Source organism: Helianthus annuus, chromosome 1 (assembly GCF_002127325.2).
Source record: "Helianthus annuus cultivar XRQ/B chromosome 1, HanXRQr2.0-SUNRISE, whole genome shotgun sequence".
Lineage (NCBI taxonomy): Eukaryota > Viridiplantae > Streptophyta > Magnoliopsida > Asterales > Asteraceae > Helianthus > Helianthus annuus.
In genome coordinates this window covers 114,190,615-114,212,866 of record NC_035433.2, presented here as the reverse complement: position 1 = coordinate 114,212,866, position 22,252 = coordinate 114,190,615, and the positions used below count along the sequence as shown (strand labels likewise).

The following is a 22,252-nucleotide window of genomic DNA, read 5'->3' as shown; positions in this document are numbered from 1 at the left end:
ACACTTCAATGTGTTCAAATGCTGCAACGAAAACTTCAAAAGTTCAAACCATCATACACAAACACATCCTTCCCAAAGGAAGAAACAATCCACTCAAACTGTCCAGCCGATCGAGCCAACCGGCCGATCGAATAGACCAACCGAACGGTTAAGCCAACCGAACGATTTGGGTTGTTCGATCGAACATGCTGTTCGATCGACCAGGCTGTTTGATCCACCAACATCTATTTGCATTTCCTCGTTACTCATCTTTATATCGTCGAACTGTTAAGGCTAACCCACTCTCAGCGATCCCTTCAATCCATAATCAATCACTGTGAGTATACTCGATCCCTTTTTGCTTTATGCACTTTTGGGTGTTACATACGTTATAACTATTCAAACACATCAAATCACACTACTCAATACTATTCAAACGACAACCTATTTCGCATGTTATACGTGATCTAATGAACTGCTTGTTTGTTATGTGTGTACAATGAATGTTGTCTACCTGCCTTAGCAACGATAGTACTATAGCCTGGACTCGGCGCCCGTTCACTCGGGGGTTGTTAGGGAAAAATCAAATTGCATGGGTCGCAGTGGTGACCATGTATTTCGAACTGCAGTGGCAGTCACTCGAAGTCACTGGTATTGATAGATTCATGTCGATTAACGAACATGCTGCATTAAATTTCGTAAACATGCTGGTTACTCGTAAACTATTCGAACTCTATATGCATATCAAACTTGTATGCTCACCTTTACACTATGTGTATTGACTTTTATTTAACGTATGTGACAGGTGCTTAGGATGTGGTTTGCATGTTTGCTATGGAAGTCAAGACTTAGGGGGAAGTCTAGAAACCAAAAAGACAATTTATGTTTTTATTAATTGAATCTGAGTTGTCGAGAGAGTGTTCTTGTTTGGATGTTTATCTGTAATAATTTGTTTACCATTTAAGGTATGGTATGGGACGTATTATATAAACTGAATGGTAATAATAGTTGTTATGGAAACTTCTGGACAATCTGTTTCGCTCAGTGCCACGCCCCGATGTTTCCGCCATCGGTTGGGGTGTAACATGTAATGCCTCACATTTCGCAACTTTCCGTTATTATAAACTTCATCTTGTAACTCTACTTTCGGAAACTCGTTTCCTTTGTAATAGTATTTCGTTTCAAACCATTGTAAATCCGAGACTTAGATCGTAATGAAGTTGATCTTTTGTGTGAAATATTTATTGATTATACATGTTTATACATTGATACGTGCATTCGTTTAATGCATGATTCACAATTCTCATAAACGTAAGTTTAACTCATAAACAATGATCATGTATTCGTAATTCTTAAACGTTTCATACATACAAAGCACTTGGTTATCGAATACGAGACTTATAATTATTTGATACGTCATTATAGATTTCATACACTTGTTTAAATCCTTGCAACACTTCTTTTATTCTCACAACATGTTTACATACTTGTTTAAGACCTTAATTCTTGTTCCTTATACACATTAGGCCAGGTTACATGTTTGTTATACATTATAACATCTTAATACATAACATATAGCACAATTATATACCTTTTAATGTTTAAAAAAAAGGAATAAAGGCAGCAGCCTTGCGATCGGAACTTACAGCCCATTTAAAGTTCTTTTTTTGAATTGTTAACACCTAACTAACTTACAATTAATACCCAACCACCTAAACCTTAAACCCCCAAGTTTAAATACCCCCCTTTCCCAACCTTTTTCCCACGTTTACTACACTTAAACACTCTCAAAACACAATAAAACACAACTGAGTTCCAGCAGCCAACATCAGAAAGTTTCAGCCTTTTTCAAGTGAGTTTAACTCACTTGTTCTTCTACTTCTTCTTTGTTCTTTCTTCTAAAATACTTGGATAACTTCTAGGAAGGTATCCACAAGTCTTATTGGGCAAACTAAGGTGAAACCTCACCATTTTTGAGGCCCAAAGTGTAACAAACTTTCTGCTCATTTTTATCTTTTCATATGTTCATGTTTTGATAGAAAACTTGGTGGAATCTGTTCCCACCAAGCTCACAACTTAGTATATGGTTGTGGGTTTGTGTTTAGGGGATTTCCATCAAAGTTTTCGGTTCAAACACCCCTTATATTTCTGTTTATACATGTTTGTTAAATGATGAAAACAAGCACAAGTCATCATCTTCCATACGATGAACTAGTGACTTGTGAAGTGTGAACAAATGGAAGCTTTGGCTTTCCAAACTAAGTTTCCCTCCTTCATTCCTAACTTGTGTATGAACACTCTTGTGACTTGCAAGAATTAAAGTACTTTAGCCCCGTCTAGCTCTCCTCACTTAGTTCATTCTTTTCATGAGGTATGAGCACACTTTGGGTTGTATTGTACTTGGCCACTTGAGCATTGTAGTGTAAGACCCTAAAACGTTTTGATCAAAAAGACGCAGCGGAAATACGCACCATAAAATTTCTTTCTTAAAATGTTCCTTTATACTTGAAAATCATTTAAAAACATCTTTATGTAAGAAACTACATCGTTTACCTTTCATTATTCAAAACCTTTGTTTATTCAAAGACATTGTTCTATACAAACATTTTGGCTATTCAAGACATTATTTTTGGTTTAAACAAGACTATTGTTTACCATACAAGACATTTGTTTATACATGACATTTGGTTTACACAAGACATTGTTCATACATGACATTGGTTTATATAATATATTGGTTTTTAGTATGTGACTTAGATAACGAGGCATGTGTAATATGATAAAAGCATTGTAGATACGCCGATGGTACTTCCTATATATAAGTGCTTTTATTATATTACATATCGTAGCGTTATCTAAACCACTTCGAACAAAGATAAAGATAAGACATGACATACTTTTACACAAGACATGATACATTTTTATACAAGACATTTTCATTTGGTTATTTATTTAACCATACATCATTTCTTTTAAATGATTTGATTTTCATATGATTTTACTAGTGGGAGACCCGCGCGTTGCGGCGGAGTAAATAACGCGAGACATGAACAAATCACCAACTTACAACCAGTAAGTTATAAAAAACAATAGATTTGTCAATTAAACAAATGCACTACTTAAAACATGATGTAAAAGTTCATATGGAGCAAAGTTTGAAAAATATATGTCGAATGGACCCCTTTTTGGTAATAACCTACTCATATAAGGTTCGGGTTGGTGGGGTTTGGGTGGCTTTGAATTCGAGTCGGGTTTTGGGTTTTTGATTAAAAAAAAAGGACAGCCTTAGACATGTTGGTTGCCAAGGGATTCACTCAAAAGTCAGGCATAGACTACAATGAGATCTTTTCTCCTCTAGTTAAATGTTCGTGTCCACGACTGTTCCCGGAGGCACGTTCCCGATCTCATTCTTGTTGTTCAGAAACAAGCGAGTCATGTGATGTTTCTGAGCCACAACGAATGTAACAAACGGACGGTAGTGTTTGGTGTAAATGGCTTTCTTCATATCAACCATTTCTTTATTCAGAACCATCTCAAACTGATCGTCACTAACACCGTCACGGTACACCACAATCTTGTTCGGTTTCACTTTGTTGACTTTAGCGTAAGTGTTGATCAGGTCCAAACACACGCTCCCGAAATTAACAATCTCCTATTTACGATGCCCTTGTGGCCACACACAAGCGACATAACGAGTCGCACCACGGTCCACCGAGCCAACAACTGCTGCAATAGATGGAGACTCAGAGTTCATTGCAGCCGGGTGATTGACATCTGCTCCAGCAAAAAATATAACGATCATCTTAACTGAAATGAGGAAACGGCTCAACAAGCTGCACGTTGCAACCATCGAACATCGCGTTTTATGAAAGAGCACAATTTTAATGATCATTATGAACACATTTTGTTATAATGAAAGATACAATGGGTATTTTAATTTAAATTATTATCGCTATTATTTAAAAAATTATTCTTATACCAAAATTTGTTTTGTTAAGAATGGAACTTAAGTCTAGACCTATGTGGCGGGAGAACAACACTTGGATTGGTGATATTAGGGGTTGCACGGGTCAGTTCGTTCGGTTGAGTTTTGAGCGTATACAGACATAATAAGTCAGAATCATTACCTGATAATTAAATGGTTCACAATAATCCACACCCAAATGTACGGCTGCCACAATTTGTGGGCTGGTTTGTGGCTGTGGATGTCTGTGATACCGGCGATCAGCAGCGAAGACCGGGTGAGTGGTTGTGTGTCACTGTACTGGCGTCGAGTACTCAAAAAATTAACTGATCTTGAAGAACAAATCATTAATTGGTTTCGTTGTCGCATAATTGGCATTAAAAATGATAAATATGAAGTTCACCTTGATACCGACCTCAACCTCAGTTCATATTCAGCTTTTATATGAAAAAAATGTGGTTTACAAAATGACTACATATCATTTACATTCGCAAGTGATTCACATCTTGAATAATTGTATTTGATTTCTAATTACAACTGCTAACCGCTAGCGATTATGAATGAACAAACGGGTCAAAGGCGACACAAGCGAATCCAAAACCTTACAATATTTTAAACTGTTTTAATATGAAAATTAGTTATTATAAAGTTAATTTAAAAAAAAAAGTTATAAGTTTTTAGTTTGGGCCTTTTGCAGGTCAACCCAACCTAGCCCAACCCATTTTGACCAGTGTAAAAAGTGGCCCAACCCAAGCCCATTTCAACCCGTTACCCAACCCGACTCATCCATTTTGCATGTGAGAAAGGGATCTTACCAGACCTCGAAGACGTTTTTGGGCATAAAGCGTTAGTACTGGAGCAAGTGCAAACTGTTTATATCCCTTTGAAACCAGTGCAACAAGAACCCTTTTGAAGATATCAATTCTACGAACAATCAAGTCTTCAGCCCACCAGTCAACAAGAGAAAACAAAAATGCATAAGTAAATACCTTCGGTAAAACAGAAATAAAAAATGCATGAGTAATTTAATGGGAATACTAAATTATGGCTTTTTTTCTCACAGCAGTAAACAAAAACATTAAAAAAGTAATAAATATAACAATAAGAGAATTGAAAGGCATTTTTACATCAAAAGCAGCTTACCCTTGATGCTTTGCAAAACGTGAAAGCTGATACAACTGAACTGTTTCATTTGAGGCATGACATGCTAGAAGTAGATAGTTACGAGGCTGCACCATCCACGCAAACCTCATGAATAAACCGGAATACACACACATCGCTGCACCAAAAAAGTTAAGAGAAAAAAAAAACCCGCAAAAGTATAACTATTTAATAAGAAAAAAACATTCATTTAATGTATAGCTGCTACTCGTTCAATCCAATCTTGAATGGTATCTGTGATGTGAGGAACAACCTGAACCAGGTGGACATGTCATACAAGTTGTGTTTCGGTCAAATCGGGGCGGGTCAGGTTGATCGATAAAAACTTTTTATCCATTTTATAAAGTTTGAATAATAAGTTGCCCGAAAAATCTTTCCAGTAGTAATATTATTATTACGCGTTAACTTAAGATCAATGAATTGTGCTTAATGTGTACTCGATTATTAAACAATGATGGGTCTTATAGTAAACTTACATCTCTAAGAACAGGAAACTGAATTTCTAGCGAGCTCCAATCGTTAATAGACTTCGTCGAAGTCAGAGCGACTTTAAGCCTGCAGAGAATATGATTGAATGGGTCAGTTTCTAGGTTTTAAAAATCGCACCTGAGGCGCGCTGCCACCTAGGCACGACGCACATCAAGGTGCAAGCCTTAGCACGCTTTTTTACAAAAAACTCCTAAAAGATGCAATTTTTGAGGGTTTTACTGGTCTTAGGCGTACGCTTCATGCATATAGGTTGTTTTTATGCATCAAACTGTTGTACGATAGGTTTTTTGGCCTGTACTTTTAGATAAATCATATATAAACCTTATTTATAGCTATTTTTTAAATAAGGGATGCTAAACACCTATGGAATATATATAAAAAATATATAATCACTTTGCGCCTCGGGTACGAAAAGCCTGACGCATTTGCGCTTTGCGCCTTGGTTTTAGACCTCGTCGCTTTTTTGCGCCTCTTACTTTTAAAACCAAGGTCAAATTAGGTTATGGGTTTATCTCTAACGGGTCAAAATCATTATACAAGATCAATTGTATCAATAACCACGTCTATTTTTTAGAGCGGCAACTGTATCAATAACCAACTTCATAGTTCACAGCGAGATTTGGACCCATGACCTCAAACTCAGTACCTGGCTCGGGCCAGATGAAGCATGCAGGTAATTTCTTAGATTGTTTTAACTCAAAGGTTTAGGTTAACATTAGTACTATTATTAAATGTTTTGTAATTTTAATAGGGAATGCGTTAAATATTATTAAGAAATGGTCAAATTAAGAGTAAACAGGATGAGAAGCCACATCCTTCCTAGCATATTCCCACTGTTTTAGAAGCTATTATTTTACTATAATGTGTTCATAGTTCATACAATAAACATGAACCGTTAGGCTACGAACTAAAAAAGAAGAAGATAAGATAGTAATACCTTTAATGAAGCACCACCCACAAGTAATCCATTAATGTCTTCTTTTTTGGCTAGCTAAGCAGAGTTTCCCACATTTACAGATCCTGAGGAGGTTTAAAATACCACGGAAGATTAATATGTAAAACTGTATATACTATGGAAGATTATGAATGGATCTGTTATTTATTGGAAAATTATGAATGGATCATCCATGCGGCTGCACATAAACATTTGGAAATTTGAATCAACAAATTCAGGCTCAATATCATAAAAGAATCGAGATATTTATCCCAAACGCCTTTTGAATCGATATTATGAGTAGGTTTCATAATATATAACTACGGATTAGATAATTAAGATTAACATTACAAAAATAACGATCTACAGACCAACTTCTTCGCCATCATCACAATCTGAAGGACCCACTTCTTTGCCACCAGGCTCTTCCCTCTAGTCCTCTTCAACTTCAATCTCATCTACGAATAACCACCAAGCAAAAAAAGAGAAATTTAATTATAGAAAATCGTAATGGTGAAACAAAAGCGTTGCAGAAAGTGAAGTTATACAAATTCAAACCTGGTTTATGCAGATCCACTGAAGTTCAAATTAAATCAAGAAAAGATAGATTTACGACTGGGATGGTGATGAAAGATCAGACCTAATCGAACTTAAAACAAAAAGACTATATATGACGAAAACTAAAAACCCTAGAGAAACACAAAATCAATCATAACCACTTACTGTTTCACCTATTCGTATCCAAGCAACTGCAGAATAAAGAAATTGAATCTGTGATAGCATTTGTTGTTAACCTGACCTAATGATAGTCGATTTCCTATTTGAAGTTGGAGGCGGATGCTTATGTAGTGGCGACGCTATCCCCAAGCCTGAACCAAAAACCTTACCCTATCTTTGATTTGAAACGAAAAGGATCTAGGGTTAGTGAAAGGGTGAACAGTGACTTTAAAGAACCTTTTGTGGTTGTAGAAGGGGAATTCGGAAGAGGTGATGCAACCCAACTGACTTCAATTTCATTATGACATTGCTCCATGATTAAGAAACTGAAGAATTCATTGAACCTTGTTAAATGAGGGGCAAATTTGGGAGCGGTGTTGAAAATAATGGAACTTCATGGCGTCTTAAAAAATTGAAGTGAAATTACATTTTTACCCATGGGAAATGCTTATATATAGTATATAGATATATAGATAAAAGAAAATATTTTTATAAAGGTTCGTGGCTACTTTTTGTTAAACATTTCTTTTAACATTCCAAGCCATGAATCTTCACCACAAAGCCTATGTTACTCATAGGCATTTTTATGCTGACGTTTTATTTTCACATATGTTTCAGGAGCTTATGTTGACTTTGAGCATGCTTCACATAGGGCGGACTTGGGCCTTAGTGACTTTAAAACCTACAAGACAATTGTTGTATATTATTTGCATCCCACAAGACAATGTAATCAGTTATCACAATAAAACAAAACTTTATGTACCATGTGTTGTGAAACAATTTGTAACGTGACTCCTCAATGTTTCCGTCGCGTGTTGTTGTATATTATGCGATTGGGGTGTTACAGATACCCAGAATAAACAAATTCCAAAACTTAGTTCGTTTTGCAAAAGGAACTAGCGCAAGCCCAAGAAGCGCCAGCAAGACAAGGTTGGATAGTACGAACAGTACGATTGTTAGAACAAATGGCCAATAAGCGCACGACAGACCGTGTCTAGTGATGTTGCACGAGAAACAAATCGTGCAGGGGACAAGAAGTAAACAAGGACAGATACGTGTCACCAATCATCGTGCGCCGACCACTTCTCCATGATCTCCACTAAGCTGCTGATGACACACCAGACAACAAGGGCAACTACCAGGCCACGTGGATCCATTCAACGTGCGCCAACTATCATTTTGCCTGCAAAAACTAACGATCATGCTCCAAGATGTAAAAAGGATATTCCTTGTTGTCGGCGTCTAGCCCAAGGCCCATCGACCCATCTCCTTCACAACACTCCTCGACTATAAATAGAGAACGTCATCTCCAGGTTTAGGGATCGCTTTCTTGCTCTCTCACTTAATACACACACTTTTATCCTCAAAACAAGTTCTTATTCTAGTAAAACCCTCTATTCTCCTCGTTGTAACGAGCTTCACGGTGTTGTGATTGTTTTGCAAGATCATTACAACAAGCTACCGAGGAAGAAGGAAGATTAACCTTATTTGGACGAGACACAAACTAGTTAACCTTCAGATTAACTTAGTGTTTCTTCATTGGCGCCCATTGATTTTTACAATCACATTTTCATCTTCTTTCTGAGCCATTGCATATGATCTCAAGGCAAATCAAGACATTCCGTTCTCTCCTCTTGGTTTCACCTCTCAAACGGGCCAGGCGGCGGACAACGTGCACGTCCAAAGCCACCCTTTTGACGAGCACGCCGAACGGGAATACACCGAAGTTGGGGGGATATGCGCAAGAGGTACTCGTACCGCCCAAACCATGACCCCAACAAATCTGGGTGTTGGACCTTCAACGCCATTGACATCACTATTACAAGAGGGGGAGACTCCTGCCTCATGGTTCGCAAAAAGTCAAGCAACTTTAAATGCCATTCATGCACAACTGTGTGCGCAACAAGGCCCAACTCAAGTTCAAACGCAACACAATCCGTTGGCGGCACCGATGCCTAGGCAGTTAAACTATGAGTCACCTCAGCAAGAGCGCACGAATAGACAACAATACCACAGATCGCCGTCACCACAGAGGCAGAGTGCTCACACCACACGTGACACTTATGATGAATCAAGAAGTTACTATGACCAGTATACTCACACTTAACGACGAACGTCAGTGAGCAGCCGTTTAGGCCCGTGCAACATGAATGAGGAGTGGGATAAAAAACCTTTTGTGACCAAAATTTTATGTTATTAAATTACATTATTTACAATATAAAATATAAAATAAAATTCAATAAAACTGTAAATGTAGATCATAACATTATAACTTCAATAAATAAAAGTTCAATCCGAAACATATTCCAGAATGTTCCAGATGTTAGAACATTGTGTAATAAGTAGCATATTCCAAATTTCAGATGTTTACACGAGAACTCTAAGAACTCTAAATGTTCTTTTGAATGAGAATTTCACTATCACAAAACTTAGCCCCAAAGCTTCTCACGATATCCACTTTGCCACCATCAACCATATTAATAAGTATTAATACAGATTCATAAAAAGTCTAAAACTTTTTTAATTTATGAAACTCGTTGTTCCTGATTTAAAAGAAAAAAAACATATATATAAAAAAATGACCAAACACCTAACAACCAGCCAAAAGACCAACATATAACATGCAACAACCATTTAAAATTGGCCCAAACTCTTAACACTTAGACAAAACGAACATGTATATTACTTTATCTGTAATGTCAACAAAAATTTAAAGACCAATTGTCCAAATGTCACTTTGCCCATATATTTAACAATAAATCCCAAATTACCAACTACTAAAATAATAGACCCTAAATATAAGGTTTGAGGGTGTGGTATAACGTCAGATTTACGTAGCGCCACGTCATATGGGGGCTTTAAAGTCACTATCTTTAACTTGTATGCAATGGTTTAAAGCCTCCTATTAAATAAAATCAAAATAAGAAAGGATTTTATTGGTTGAAAAGAGGTGGACCCCACCTGCACACACCCCTTTTTGCTCGTTAGCATGCTGACGGAAGGGCTATACCCCCCTAATCACCGCGGTGTGGTCCATAGCGCCCCAATGCGCTAAAATCGCTGATGTGGCGAAGTGGCGTTAAGCCAACCCCTGGCCTAATAGACCCTAAGTATTCATTTAAATTCATTTCGTCATCTACAATATGAAACGAATATAAATATATATTCAACGAATAGTGGGTATCATGGTCAACACTTTTTAGCTAAAAAATCCATAACTTGATAGGTATTATGTGAAAATGATTGCCACAAATTTTTTTTTTTTTAACGGCCAATAAGCTCAATCTTGAGCACTTTCGAGGCACTCACTGGACAAACGGAGTACTCCAAGAGTAACCCGAATCCACCACCAATTCTTGGGAAAACCTGGTAACCTACCCGTCCGTAGACATGACGGTGAAATTAGTGTTGACACAAATGCATCAACGACTTTAAGAGCAAGATATAAATATAAATGATATTTTCAAGGGGCTGTTGTATAAAATAGAAGGGAAAGTTTCCAATGAATAATATAAAAGATGACTATGACTTCGACGCCAGGGAGTCAACTTCATCTCCGATCATTTCATAACCAAAACCAACCATTTACTTCACACTCTATTTTCTTTACTCACAATGGTGGTTCTTACTGAAATTACAGAACAATCTTCTTCTTCAACTACCTTATCAACTTACGATTATGATGTATTTTTAAGCTTTAGAGGTGAGGATACTCGCCATAGTTTCACCGATCATCTTCTCAAAGCACTGCGTGAAGCCACCATCGACACCTTCTTCGATGATGCAGAGATCCAGATCGGAGACTTTCTAAAACCGGAATTGGAGAAGGCAATCAAGTCATCTAGGGCTTCTATTATCGTGCTGTCCAAGAATTATGCTTCTTCAACCTGGTGCCTGGATGAACTGGCACTCATCATGGAGCAGAGAAGGACCTCCGGACATATTGTTTTTCCGATCTTCTATCATGTTAAGCCTTCAGATGTCAGGAAGCAACGAAACAGTTTTGGAGATGCAATGGCAGAGCATAAACAGAGGATGGAAACAGAGTTAAATTCAGAGAAAAGAAGTGAATGGGCTCACAAGATAGAGAAATGGAAGAAAGCCCTAACAGAAGTTGCTGATATGAAAGGGGAGGAAGCCAATGACAGGTAATTTCATTGCTTCTGAGATGGAACCCTAGATTTTGAGAGTTGTTTTTTTTTTCCGAATCAAAGAGCCTGTGAAAATGCCTTTCCATGTTCAAATTGTGATTAGAAAATATCTAAATACTCATGAATTGTTTGATTATGCTATGATGAGTTTATATTAATCACTTTACTTGTAACTTCTTGTTGTGATTGGAATCGGTTCCAGGCGAGAGACAATACTTATTGAAGGAATTGTTAAAGAGATAAGTAGCAGATTAGATCTATACAAAAGGAGTGAAATCCCACATATAATTGGAATGGAGTCTTCGATAGGAATGATCACTTCATTCTTGAAAGACAGATCCCAACAAAGCACTAAAATTCTCACAATATGGGGAATGGCTGGGATCGGAAAGACATATTTAGCAAACTATGTCTTTCAGTTGCACTATCTCGACTTTGAAAGAAGCTGCTTTCTTGAAGATATCGAAAGGAGGTGTACACAGCCAAATGGATTGCTTGATTTACAAAAACAGCTCCTTAAAGATATTCAAGCAAGAAGTTGGATGGACATCGACAATGTTAATGCGGGAACCTTGAAGATTGAGAAATCGCTTTTAAGAAAAAGAATTCTTCTTGTTCTTGATGGAATAAATAAGTTTGAGCAGTTGGATGTGTTAATTGGGACAAAAGGTCTTCATCCGGGAAGCAAAATCATAATAACATCTAAGAACGAATCGTTAACAGAAAAATGTAGGCTGTTTCAAACGCAAGTTCCACCAAAGCATATGAAGCACTGCCTGCAAGGCTTAGATGATGAGGAATCTCTTCAGCTTTTAAGTAGGCATGCCTTTGGATGCAATGAACCCAACAAAGGTGGCAATAAGCAATCAATAAAGGTTGCTAAATATTGCCAAGGGCATCCATTGGCTCTTAAAGTTTTGGGCAGTTCTTTCCGTCGTGAAGACGCTACATGGGAGGATATCTTAGAATCACTGGGGAAAGAAATTAATCCAGATATTAAAAAGGTCCTGAAAATTAGTTATGATACTTTGCCATCTGAAAAAGACAAGGAACTGTTTAAATACATTGCTTGTTTATTCGTTGGCGAAGATAGAAAGTTCACTGAAGACATACTAAAAGCTTGTGATATAGGCAAATCATCTGGGATAAAGGTTCTTATCAACAGATGTCTTCTCACTTTAGAATCATCTGATAAACTGACAATGCATCAACTTCTTCAAGACATGGGGAAAGATATAGTTCATCAAGAATCACTGAAGAAGCCATGGAAGCGTAGTATATTATGGCACCATGAGGAGTGTTTGGATGTGTTGCAAAATAGACAGGTAATCATGTATACCTTTTCTGTGTACTTTGATTAATTTGTATCATGTATAGACAACATTGTTAACTATTTGTTATTTCTTAGGGAACAACAACAACTCAAGGACTGGCCCTTGACATGAGAACATTTGAGAATGAAATATGGAAAGAACCAAGTAGTGCCAATATGCAAATGTTTGGATTTAGATCATATCCATCATTCAGTTGTCTTTGGTGGTTATTTGGTTGGGTTTCGGGAATGTGTTCCTCATCTCGTAAAACAAAAGGTGACTTTGAGACACTTGCTTTAAGTGAAATGCGTAATTTAAAACTACTCCAACTGAACTATGTACAACTCAGTGGATCCTACAAGAATTTTCCTCATGGTATAAGATGGTTATGCATGCATGGATTCCCTTTGAGTTATATTCCTTCAGACTTAGAAATGGAGAATTTGGTAGCTCTTGACTTGTCTAATAGCAAACTACAACAGCTTTGGAAGAAGCCCAAGGTACTAAAATATCAAGCTTCTAGTTATCTTGTTTAAGTATCTTTGCAACACTAACATGCATCTTAATTTTGTTTATATGTTAATTTAACAGCTGCTGAGGTCACTGAAGTTTCTTAATCTGAGTAGTTGTCATGAGCTTCTTAGAGTGGGTCACTTCTCTGGGCTCCCTCTACTTGAAAGGTTGACACTCACAAGATGTACAAGTCTACTTGAGGTCTGTGAGTCAATTGGTAATTACTGTCAAAAACTTGAAGTCATTGACCTTAGTAAATGCAATAAGTTGAAGGAACTTCCAAGAAGCATACGAAAGTTAAAGAACCTTACTCATCTTCTAATAGATGGTTGTTCAAATCTTGGTGAATTTCCAGCTGACAGTGTTAACATGAAGTCTCATGGGTCTTCTTCCTCTACCGTGGTACCAAGAACTCCCGAGTCCTTTGCGAATTCTTTACCAAGATCACTAGTAACGTTGTCTCTTAAACATTGTAATTTGTATAATGAATCATTTCCTATGGATTTTAGTAACCTTCCAATGTTGAAGAATTTGTTTTTGGATGGAAATCCAATGGATTCCATGCCCGATTGTGTGAGAAGCCTTAGTAGGCTGGAGACACTCAGTTTTACTTGGTGTTGGAAGCTGAAAACAGTCTTGTGTGCTCCAATCCAATTAAAGCGGTTGGATGTATACTTTTGCAACTCATTGGAGAAAATAAAATTTCATCCAGAAAAGTCAGCTGTACCTAGAGTTTTTTATCAGACAAGTTTTAACCTGACTGAGATTCAGCACGTATTCAAAATACAAGCTTTATCAGAAATTGATGAAGAGGTATTATGCAGTTTGGGTTGGATTAATATAGCATATTTGAACCCCTGCTGGTTGTCGAAGGCCAATGATATGGGATTGTACTATTTGGAACAAAGGATACTTCCAGCACAGGTGGATGTCTCTTTATATATCTTTATATTTCACCTTTTAATATGCATTTAAAAGCTAATAAAACTTTGATGTGACACTCAGATGCTTTATGAACATGGAATATTCAGCACATATGTTCAAGGGCAAGAGGTTCCAAAGTGGTTCACACATAGAAGCAGTGGGTCATTATTTACCTTGCAATCATCTCCTGAAAAAGGTAAGATTAAAGGGCTAAATGTGTGCATTGTGCATACGATTTCAGGCAAGGAAGTTGGTCCTTCAAGAATCAAAATAACGAATCTCACAAAGAAGTCCTCCTGGACATACCAGCCTATGATGTATCTTTTTCCATATAATAGCGCGTTTGGATTTGGTGATAAAGCGGTAGTATGGTTAAGCCATTGGATGTTTGGGAAAAATGAGTTTGAAGATGGTGATAAAGTTCGCATTGACTTTAGTGTAAAACATTATATGAGTTTGTCAGGTCTTAGGTATGGTGGTGAAGGACCAGAATATGCAAATGTAAGGGAGTATGGTATTAGCCCCGTGTATGATGATGATGATGGTGGTGGTGGTGGAAAGCAGAAAGAGGATCCATTGGGTTATTACAAGTCATGGAAGCACATCATTGGTGGGGATCTCTCTGCTTCTGAAGTCTCCCCAAGTCACTACCTTCTACAACCCTACCACATTTGGTTTTTGAAACACAGGATCCACCAAAGCATATGAAGCACTGGCTGCAAGGCTTAGATGATGAGGAATCTCTTCAGCTTTTAAGTTGGCATGCCTTTGGATGCAATGAACCCAATGAAGGTAACAAAAAGCAGTCAATAAAGGTCGTTGAATATTGTCAAGGGCATCCATTGGCTCTTAAAGTTTTGGGCTGTTCTTTGCGTAGTGAAGACGCTACATGGGAGGATATCTTAGAATCACTAGGGAAAGAAATTAGTCCAGATTTTAAAAAAGTCCTGAAAATAAGTTTTGATGCTTTGCCATCAGAAAAAGACAAGGAACTGTTTAAACACATTGCTTGTTTATTTGTTGGAGAAGATAGAAAGTTCACAGAAGACATATTGAAAGCATGTGGCATATGCAATTGCAAACCATCTGGGATCAAGGTTCTCATCAGTAGATGATGCCTTCTCACTGTAGGATCATCTGATAATTTGATGATGCATCAACTTTTGCAAGACATGGGGAGAGATATAGCCCGTCAAGAATCACCTAAGAAGCCACGGAAGCGCACGATATTATGGCAGCATGATGAGTGTGTTGACATGTTGCAAAATAGACAGGTAACCAAGTATGCCTATTATGTGCGCTTTAATTATTTTGTATTATGTATATACACATACATTCTTCAGTTTGTTATTTCTTTTATTCGTAGGGAACAACAATAATTCGAGGACTTTCCCTTGACATGAGAACATTTGAGAGTGAGACATCGAAAGAATCAAGTAGTGCCAAAATGCAAAAGTTTAGACTTGGATCATTTCCATCCTTGAAATGGGTTTACATACTGCTGCTCTCAGTTCTTTGGTGGTTATTTGGTTGGGTTTCAGGAATGCATTCCTCATCTTGTAAAACAAAGGGCGACTATGAGACACTTGCTTTTTGTGAGATGCGCAACTTAAGACTACTCCGGCTGAACTATGTACAACTCAGTGGATCCTACAAGAATTTTCCTCAACGTGCGTGATTTGTTATATAAAATGCGTGATTAATGTTTTCAGTATGCATGATTATTGTGTTTCAACATGCGTGATTTTGGATTTTTGAGTTATAACGTGCGTGATTTTAAAATGAACGTGCGTAATTACCTGTCGTACGTGATGTACGTTAAGCCGTAATGTACGTTAACCTTCCTCTATATATATATATATATAAAGAAAAAGTATATCGTACATTACGGCTTAACGTACTTCACGTACAACAACATGCATAATTTGTTCTATAACATGCGTGATTAATGTTTTCAACATGTGTGATTATTGTGTTTCAAAATGCGTGATTTTGGATTTTTGAGTTATAATGTGCGTGATTTTAAAATGAACGTGCGTGATTACCTGTCGTACGTGATGTACGTTAAGCTGTAATGTATGTTAACCTTCCTCGATATATATATATATACACACACACACACCATCCTAGCCATTTGAAGTTTCTGGGACTAAGTGTGTGTTTATTGTGTATTCTCTAGATTGTTCTCGTGATTTGTGCATCAAATCTGTATATCCAGGCTTTTGATTTGTGATAAACATTATGTGATTCCAAATCAACATTGGTTGATTCACACACATCATCAAGATTCTTCACTTTCTACTCTGGTTTTCTTGCTTTCATCACTCAAACACCTAATCAATAGGTGTTTGTGTGTTTATCAATCACCAACACAGTGATCCGTAGTGATTTTGTGATTCACAAAAAAAATGAGTTAATTGTCCGGATGGTCCATGTGGTTTAGTCACCACCTTTTCAAAATAGCATGTTTGATCCCTGTGGTTGCCTTACTTGTTACTCGAATAGTCCCCTTAATGGATGGTAGTTAGTTTGCTCAGTTAAATTTGTAGAAAATTACTAAATTGCCCTTATTTTAAATAAGAATAACAAATATAACATATAAAAAATTTGATTAATAGATTAAATTTATTGTGGGCCCCACCGTTATATTAAAATAAATAAACCTATCACCCCACCACACCCCCTCCATCTTCGTGGGTGTTTGGGATTCCTTTTGGAAAGGACTTTTGGAGCTAATTTTAACTTATTAACTTCTTAAAAGTTTCTATGCCTTTAAAAATGAGAAATTGAGAAGTAAGAATTTCTTACTTATTCCTTTTGAGAAGTCAGAAGTAAAAAGGAATGCCAAACACCCCCTTCTTCTCCGTTGAATCTCTTACGCCGATGGGAGATCGGAGGTTATCAAACTGAAGAATAGAAAATCTTTAACGCGCTCATTTGGATAAATGTCATCGGCACATCACACCCATGGTACTACCACCCCCTCTTCTCGTTTTGAACTTCAAAATACCGGGATCTAACACCCAAATCCAAGATGAAGTTGCAGGTCATCGTTGACTCAACTGTACCGCTGCGACGATTACATCATCACGAATTTCCAACCAAGACAAACTCGGAACTAGATATATTCCGACCAAAACCACAAGACATCAAGTAGTTCCCTGTCGCTGCCGCTATGTCGAAGATCAAAACAACAAGACATCAAGTAGTTCCATGTCGCTGCCGCTATGACGAAGATGGCAGTCTCCGGTGGTGAAGGTCATCGGAACAGAGAGACTGCTAGTGGTCATCGATAGTGATGTTTTCGAAGATGACGGTCGATACAGTGGTTCACAGCGACACGAGTCTTGAAGATAGTGATGATTTGATGATGGTTAGAGTGATGAGTTTGAGGTTGCAGATGATGTTTTGATGATGGTTGCAGCGGTGCAAAGTAGAGTACAGCGGCCTGGATTACTTCCGACGGGATTCCAGGTGTGTTTTGGACAAGAACTCCGAGGGTGTTGGCAGGGGCGGACCTACATTGAACGGGTCGGGGTCCCCGGACCCTAATGTTTTTTTTAAAGTAGTAGATTCGGTATATTAAATTTTATAAGGACCCATAAATACAATTAGGTGGACACCATAGAAAAAAAAGCTGGTGTAGTGGTAAACCTCTGCTCTTTACCAACAAGAGGTCATAGGTTCAATCCTTGTATACCCTGTTTTTCTGTTTTTTTAAACCTAATTCAAACCTAGCTCTGACCTGACCCCAACGAGGACTGACCCGAAAATTTTAATGTTTTTTTATGAAAATTTTGAATACCGAAAAAATGGACTCCATTAGAAAAATAATCATGGGTCCGCCACTAAGTCTTGGAAAAATGGTTGTGGAGGTGTTTAGTAACCATCATCATGGTCACAGTGATGGTTGATGATGTTGTTGAAGGGGGAGACGGAGGTTTCGAGTGGGTTTAAGGATGATGGTTTTGGGTTATACATGGTGGTTCCAATATTAACAATGTGGGGATGGTTGGGGTAATGTACGACAAGAGTTGAAGTGGTGGTTGATGGTTTGAAATTGTTGGTTGCTGACAATGTTGGTAGTGGCTGTTAAAGATGTTTGTTATGATAGTTGGTGATCAGTCATGGTGGTTAGTAAGGGTGTCAATAATGTTGATGGTAAACAGTGGTGGCTCTAGAGTGACCTGGTAGTGTTGGTGGTGTTACTGATGGTTGATGATGGTGGTGTTGCAGGTGATAAATAGGAGGATCATGGGGTGGGTTTTTGATTAATTTGTTAAGTAAATATGGCATACGTAAAGTGCCATTAAAAACCTAAATTAATGGCACAAAAGTTATATGTGACACCCCGCTGAAACACTCTAGCTTGACAGTGGCTGCCTTAACTTTCGGGACGAAAGTTCTTAAAACTTGGGGATAATGTGACACTCTAGGTTTTTCCGAACGAACACCTTGTAATATTTTTGTGTACATATATGTTATTAAATGAAAACGTGATCCTTTTTGCATTATAGGTGTTGTATGTATGTATTATATATATATGTATGTGAGTCGAGACTATGACTCGCAACCACCCGGTTGCGAGTGGGCCACTCGGTCTCGAGTGGGCCGTAACCGGTTTGGGCCGAAACCCCTTAGCCTACTTCGAAACCTTGCATATATAAATCCCATCTTTTCCCACTTTCCTTCATTTGTTACACAACACACAAACACACTCCTTCTATTCTCTCTCAACTAGAAAACCCCAAACAACAACCCATTCTCTTCTTCTTCTTTCGGTTCAAGCTTGGATCTCGGTCAAGAAATCTCGGACAAGCTCATCACCACTCGGACACTCCATCTTCTCGGTTCCTTTTCTTTGATTTCGGCTCCTTCTTCACAACCGGTTAGTGTTATTATTATGTGCATAGGATTTAGGTGGGTTAAATGAACTAGAAAATGCTTGATTAGTAGTATTATGCATGATCTTTAGGATGATTTGTGAAGTTTGACTATATGTGTAAACTTTTATGTATGAATACTTGCTAACATGCTTAGAGATGGCTAGATAATGGTAGTTTAAGAGTATTCATGGCTAACCATACTATGCTTCATTATTTCTTGCAAAATGATGTTGTTGAACATAAGATTTCGGCTACAAAGTGTATGTTTCTTTGTTCTTGCATGATAATCTTGTTAGAAATATGTGATTTTTGGTCCAAAATTTATGGTTATGATTGATATGAAAACCCTAGAAATTTATGAATATAGGATGAACTTGTTGAATGTGGGTTGAAGATTTCAAAAAGGGCAAGGTTTGATCTATTTTTACTAATAGACTGATTAGGAAAAGTGTTAGTGGAAACCTTATTGGCTATTACTCGATTTGGGCCTGATTGCATAGTACAACTTGGACTGATGTATCTGAATCAACACGTGAACATGAAAGGGACAGCATTACGACTCGCAACCACACAGTTGCGACTCGCAACCATAGCGTGATAACTCGAGATCACACGGTTGCGACTCGCAACCATAGCGTGACAACTCGAAACCACACGATTGCGACTCGAGACTACGACGGTTGCGACTCGTAATCACAGCGTGACAACTCGAGACTACGACGGTTGCGACTCGCAACCACAGCGTGACAAGCCGAGACCTCATGGTTGCTACTCGAGACCACCTTGTTGCGACTGGGCTGTCCACTTTGGTTATTGGGCCAGAATGTGTTAATATGGGCTATCTGTTGACTGGACTATGTGTTACTGTTTGATTTCGTAAATGATAGGGCCGGCCCAATAACCCACTGTTTACTTGTATGCATGATACGTGTTAGTTATGTGTAAGTTTTTACGTGAATGCTTGTACACCAAACCTGACCCATACCGGTAACCATGTTAGGACGTGGTGACCAACGTGTTTGACAAGTAACCTAATCTGCCGAGCAACCCAAGGTGAGTTCACACACTAAAAGCATGCGTCCCGCGGAGGGACACGGACCAACTACCAAACTTTGGGAAAACACTTATGACCCATTACTCCGGGGGAAAACAGAATGGGTAATTACTATCTCCGGGGGAGATACGTTTGGATATTATTTATAAATCACACTAGCCATGCTAAACGAAACTCTATCACTTTAAGTCCCTGCTTATAGTACCGATTAATCGCCGGGGGCGAACGGGTTATTAGTTGATAGCGCTATTAGGTTTGACAACCTCACACCGTGACCGGGGGGATCGGGCGTGAACTAGTAGACCTTGCAACATGGTCAATGACGATAGACATTGACTCGGGGCACGATAATATTCCGTCAACAGTTTCGGTATCTACAGTTTAGTGAGCTTACAGATGGGGTAGCTCCCCACAACGTGATTATAAATGCTTTATCTAAACAACTTAAGTTTTTGGTAAACTAAAACTGGACAACTAGTGAACTCACTCAGCATTATTGTTGACCCCCCTTACTGCATGCTTTGCAGGTAACCCGTGACTCAGGAGCTGCTGCTTGGGGATGTGTAGTGTTCGTCAAAACCCGTGTGTTGGGTTTAACTATCTGAACTAAGGACTATCTTTAAAACTATTTTGGTTTATGCTTCCGCTGTTTTGTTAAACTAATCATCGAACTTAAACTGCGAAGTTGCTAACTACTTTGGATAGTAAATATTTCTAATATTAAATCAATGCTCAGTATGATTAGTGGCTGGATCCTGGTCAGTCACGCCTCCATGCGGTGGTGTTCCGCATGTGGATTTTGGGGGTGTGACAGATTGGTATCAGAGCCATTGGTTATAGTGAACTTGGTTTTAAAAAGGGGAAAATCTTTTTGGAAAAACCAGACTATAACCTGTGACTCGCGACGACACTACACTCCAAGTGCAAGGCTCAACACTTTTGACCTCATAGCTCGGACCAGTGTTTACTTGTTTGCTTACCTTATGTTTCCTGTTTTACTATACATACTAAGTGTGCCTAAATTAGATAGATACACCTCTCTTTTCTATCTCATTCTCGCTACGTTACAACATCACACTCATACTGTGTTTTCTGGTTATGAAGACAATGAGTGGACGCGGAAGGGGAAACATCAACATGACTCAGGCTCAATTCACTAACCTGCTTAACACGGTGGCTGCAGCTTTCGCAGCTCACCCTGGAGGTAAACTCGTTACCCTAGGATGTTTAGATCCTACCGCCACATTGCCTTTTATCCCTGAATCTATACGCTTCGCTTCTCACGAACAGGTCAGCATGCACCTGCGCAACCACCCGTGTGTACTTTCAAAACTTTCATGGATTGCAAGCCTCTCCCTTTCAACGGCACTGAGGGTGCCATAGGTCTTCTACATTGGATTGAGAAAGTAGAAGCTGTCTTTGCCGTCTGTGAGTGTCCCCCTGCAAATTGGGTGAAGTTTGCTACTGCTACGCTTGAAGGAAACGCGCTTTCCTGGTGGAAGGCGCAAATTCAGATGTTTGGACTGGAAACTGCTAATGCTACTGCGTGGGAGGATTTCAAGGACATGATTAAGGAGGAGTACTGTCACCGGGATGACATCCACAAACTTGAGAACGAGTACTATGCGCTTAAGATGGTTGGGTCAGAAATTGAAACCTACACCAAGCTGTCCAATGACTATGCTGCTCTTTGCCCAAACATGTCTCGACCCATGTATCGAAGAATCGAGTTGTACGTCAAGGGTTTGGCTCCAGAAATTCGAAGCCATGTAACTTCAGCCAACCTCACTACCATTCAGCCGATCGTTCGACTTGCTCACAAACTTACTGATCAGGCCGTAGAAGAGGGCAGGTTGCCCAAAAGGATCAGTGCTACTGTCGGAACTTCTAGTGACAACAAGCGTAAGTGGGAAGGAAATCAAAGCAAGGATGCTAACCCCACTCAGACCCCAGCTCAGCAAAGGAAAACTGAAAACAACAAGGGCACTCAACAACAGGGTGGCTATCGTGGTAACCACCCCAAGTGCAACAAGTGCAATCGACATCACAGCGGGCCGTGTGGGAAAGGTCAGTGTCAGCGATGTAACAAGATGGGGCACGAGGCCAAGGACTGTAGGAGTCCACGTCCCGTGGGGCAGAACCAGCAGCAACAACATCACGGGAACGC

The 22,252-nt window shown here is 38.6% G+C and overlaps 1 protein-coding gene and 1 long non-coding RNA gene across 3 annotated transcripts; one reads left to right on the top strand and one right to left on the bottom strand.

Moving 5' to 3' along the window:
• Nucleotides 1–6,529: 6,529 nt before the first annotated feature.
• Nucleotides 6,530–7,177, bottom strand: LOC110938938. Its single transcript, XR_002591837.2, has 3 exons — nucleotides 7,086–7,177; nucleotides 6,899–6,985; nucleotides 6,530–6,613 (listed from the first exon to the last, which is right to left on the bottom strand). It is a non-coding gene; the product is annotated as an uncharacterized LOC110938938 (long non-coding RNA).
• A 3,522-nt stretch (nucleotides 7,178–10,699) lies between these two features.
• On the top strand, nucleotides 10,700–14,932 carry LOC110875061 (disease resistance protein RPV1). 2 transcript variants are annotated; one of them, XM_035990735.1, is made up of 6 exons: nucleotides 10,859–11,392; nucleotides 11,598–12,720; nucleotides 12,804–13,208; nucleotides 13,300–14,145; nucleotides 14,227–14,590; nucleotides 14,645–14,932. In XM_035990735.1, the coding sequence occupies exons 1-6, from the start codon at nucleotides 10,860–10,862 to the stop codon at nucleotides 14,851–14,853; spliced, it is 3,480 nt and encodes a 1,159-aa protein (XP_035846628.1). In that variant the 5' UTR covers nucleotide 10,859; the 3' UTR covers nucleotides 14,854–14,932. The 2 variants fall into 2 exon arrangements, with proteins under 2 accessions (XP_021979004.1, XP_035846628.1); XM_022123312.2 differs by having other exon boundaries at nucleotides 10,700–11,392; nucleotides 14,227–14,932.
• Nucleotides 14,933–22,252: the final 7,320 nt, after the last annotated feature.

What these genes read in the sequence shown, in the direction of transcription:
- LOC110875061 (XM_022123312.2), top strand. Translation starts at nt 10,860, where the DNA reads ATGGTGGTTCTTACTGAAATTACAGAACAATCTTCTTCTTCAACTACC. An exon ending in GGGGAGGAAGCCAATGACAG is followed by an intron (nt 11,393 to 11,597) that starts GTAATTTCATTG and finishes AATCGGTTCCAG; the next exon opens with GCGAGAGACAATACTTATTG. An exon ending in AAAGGATACTTCCAGCACAG is followed by an intron (nt 14,146 to 14,226) that starts GTGGATGTCTCT and finishes TGTGACACTCAG; the next exon opens with ATGCTTTATGAACATGGAAT.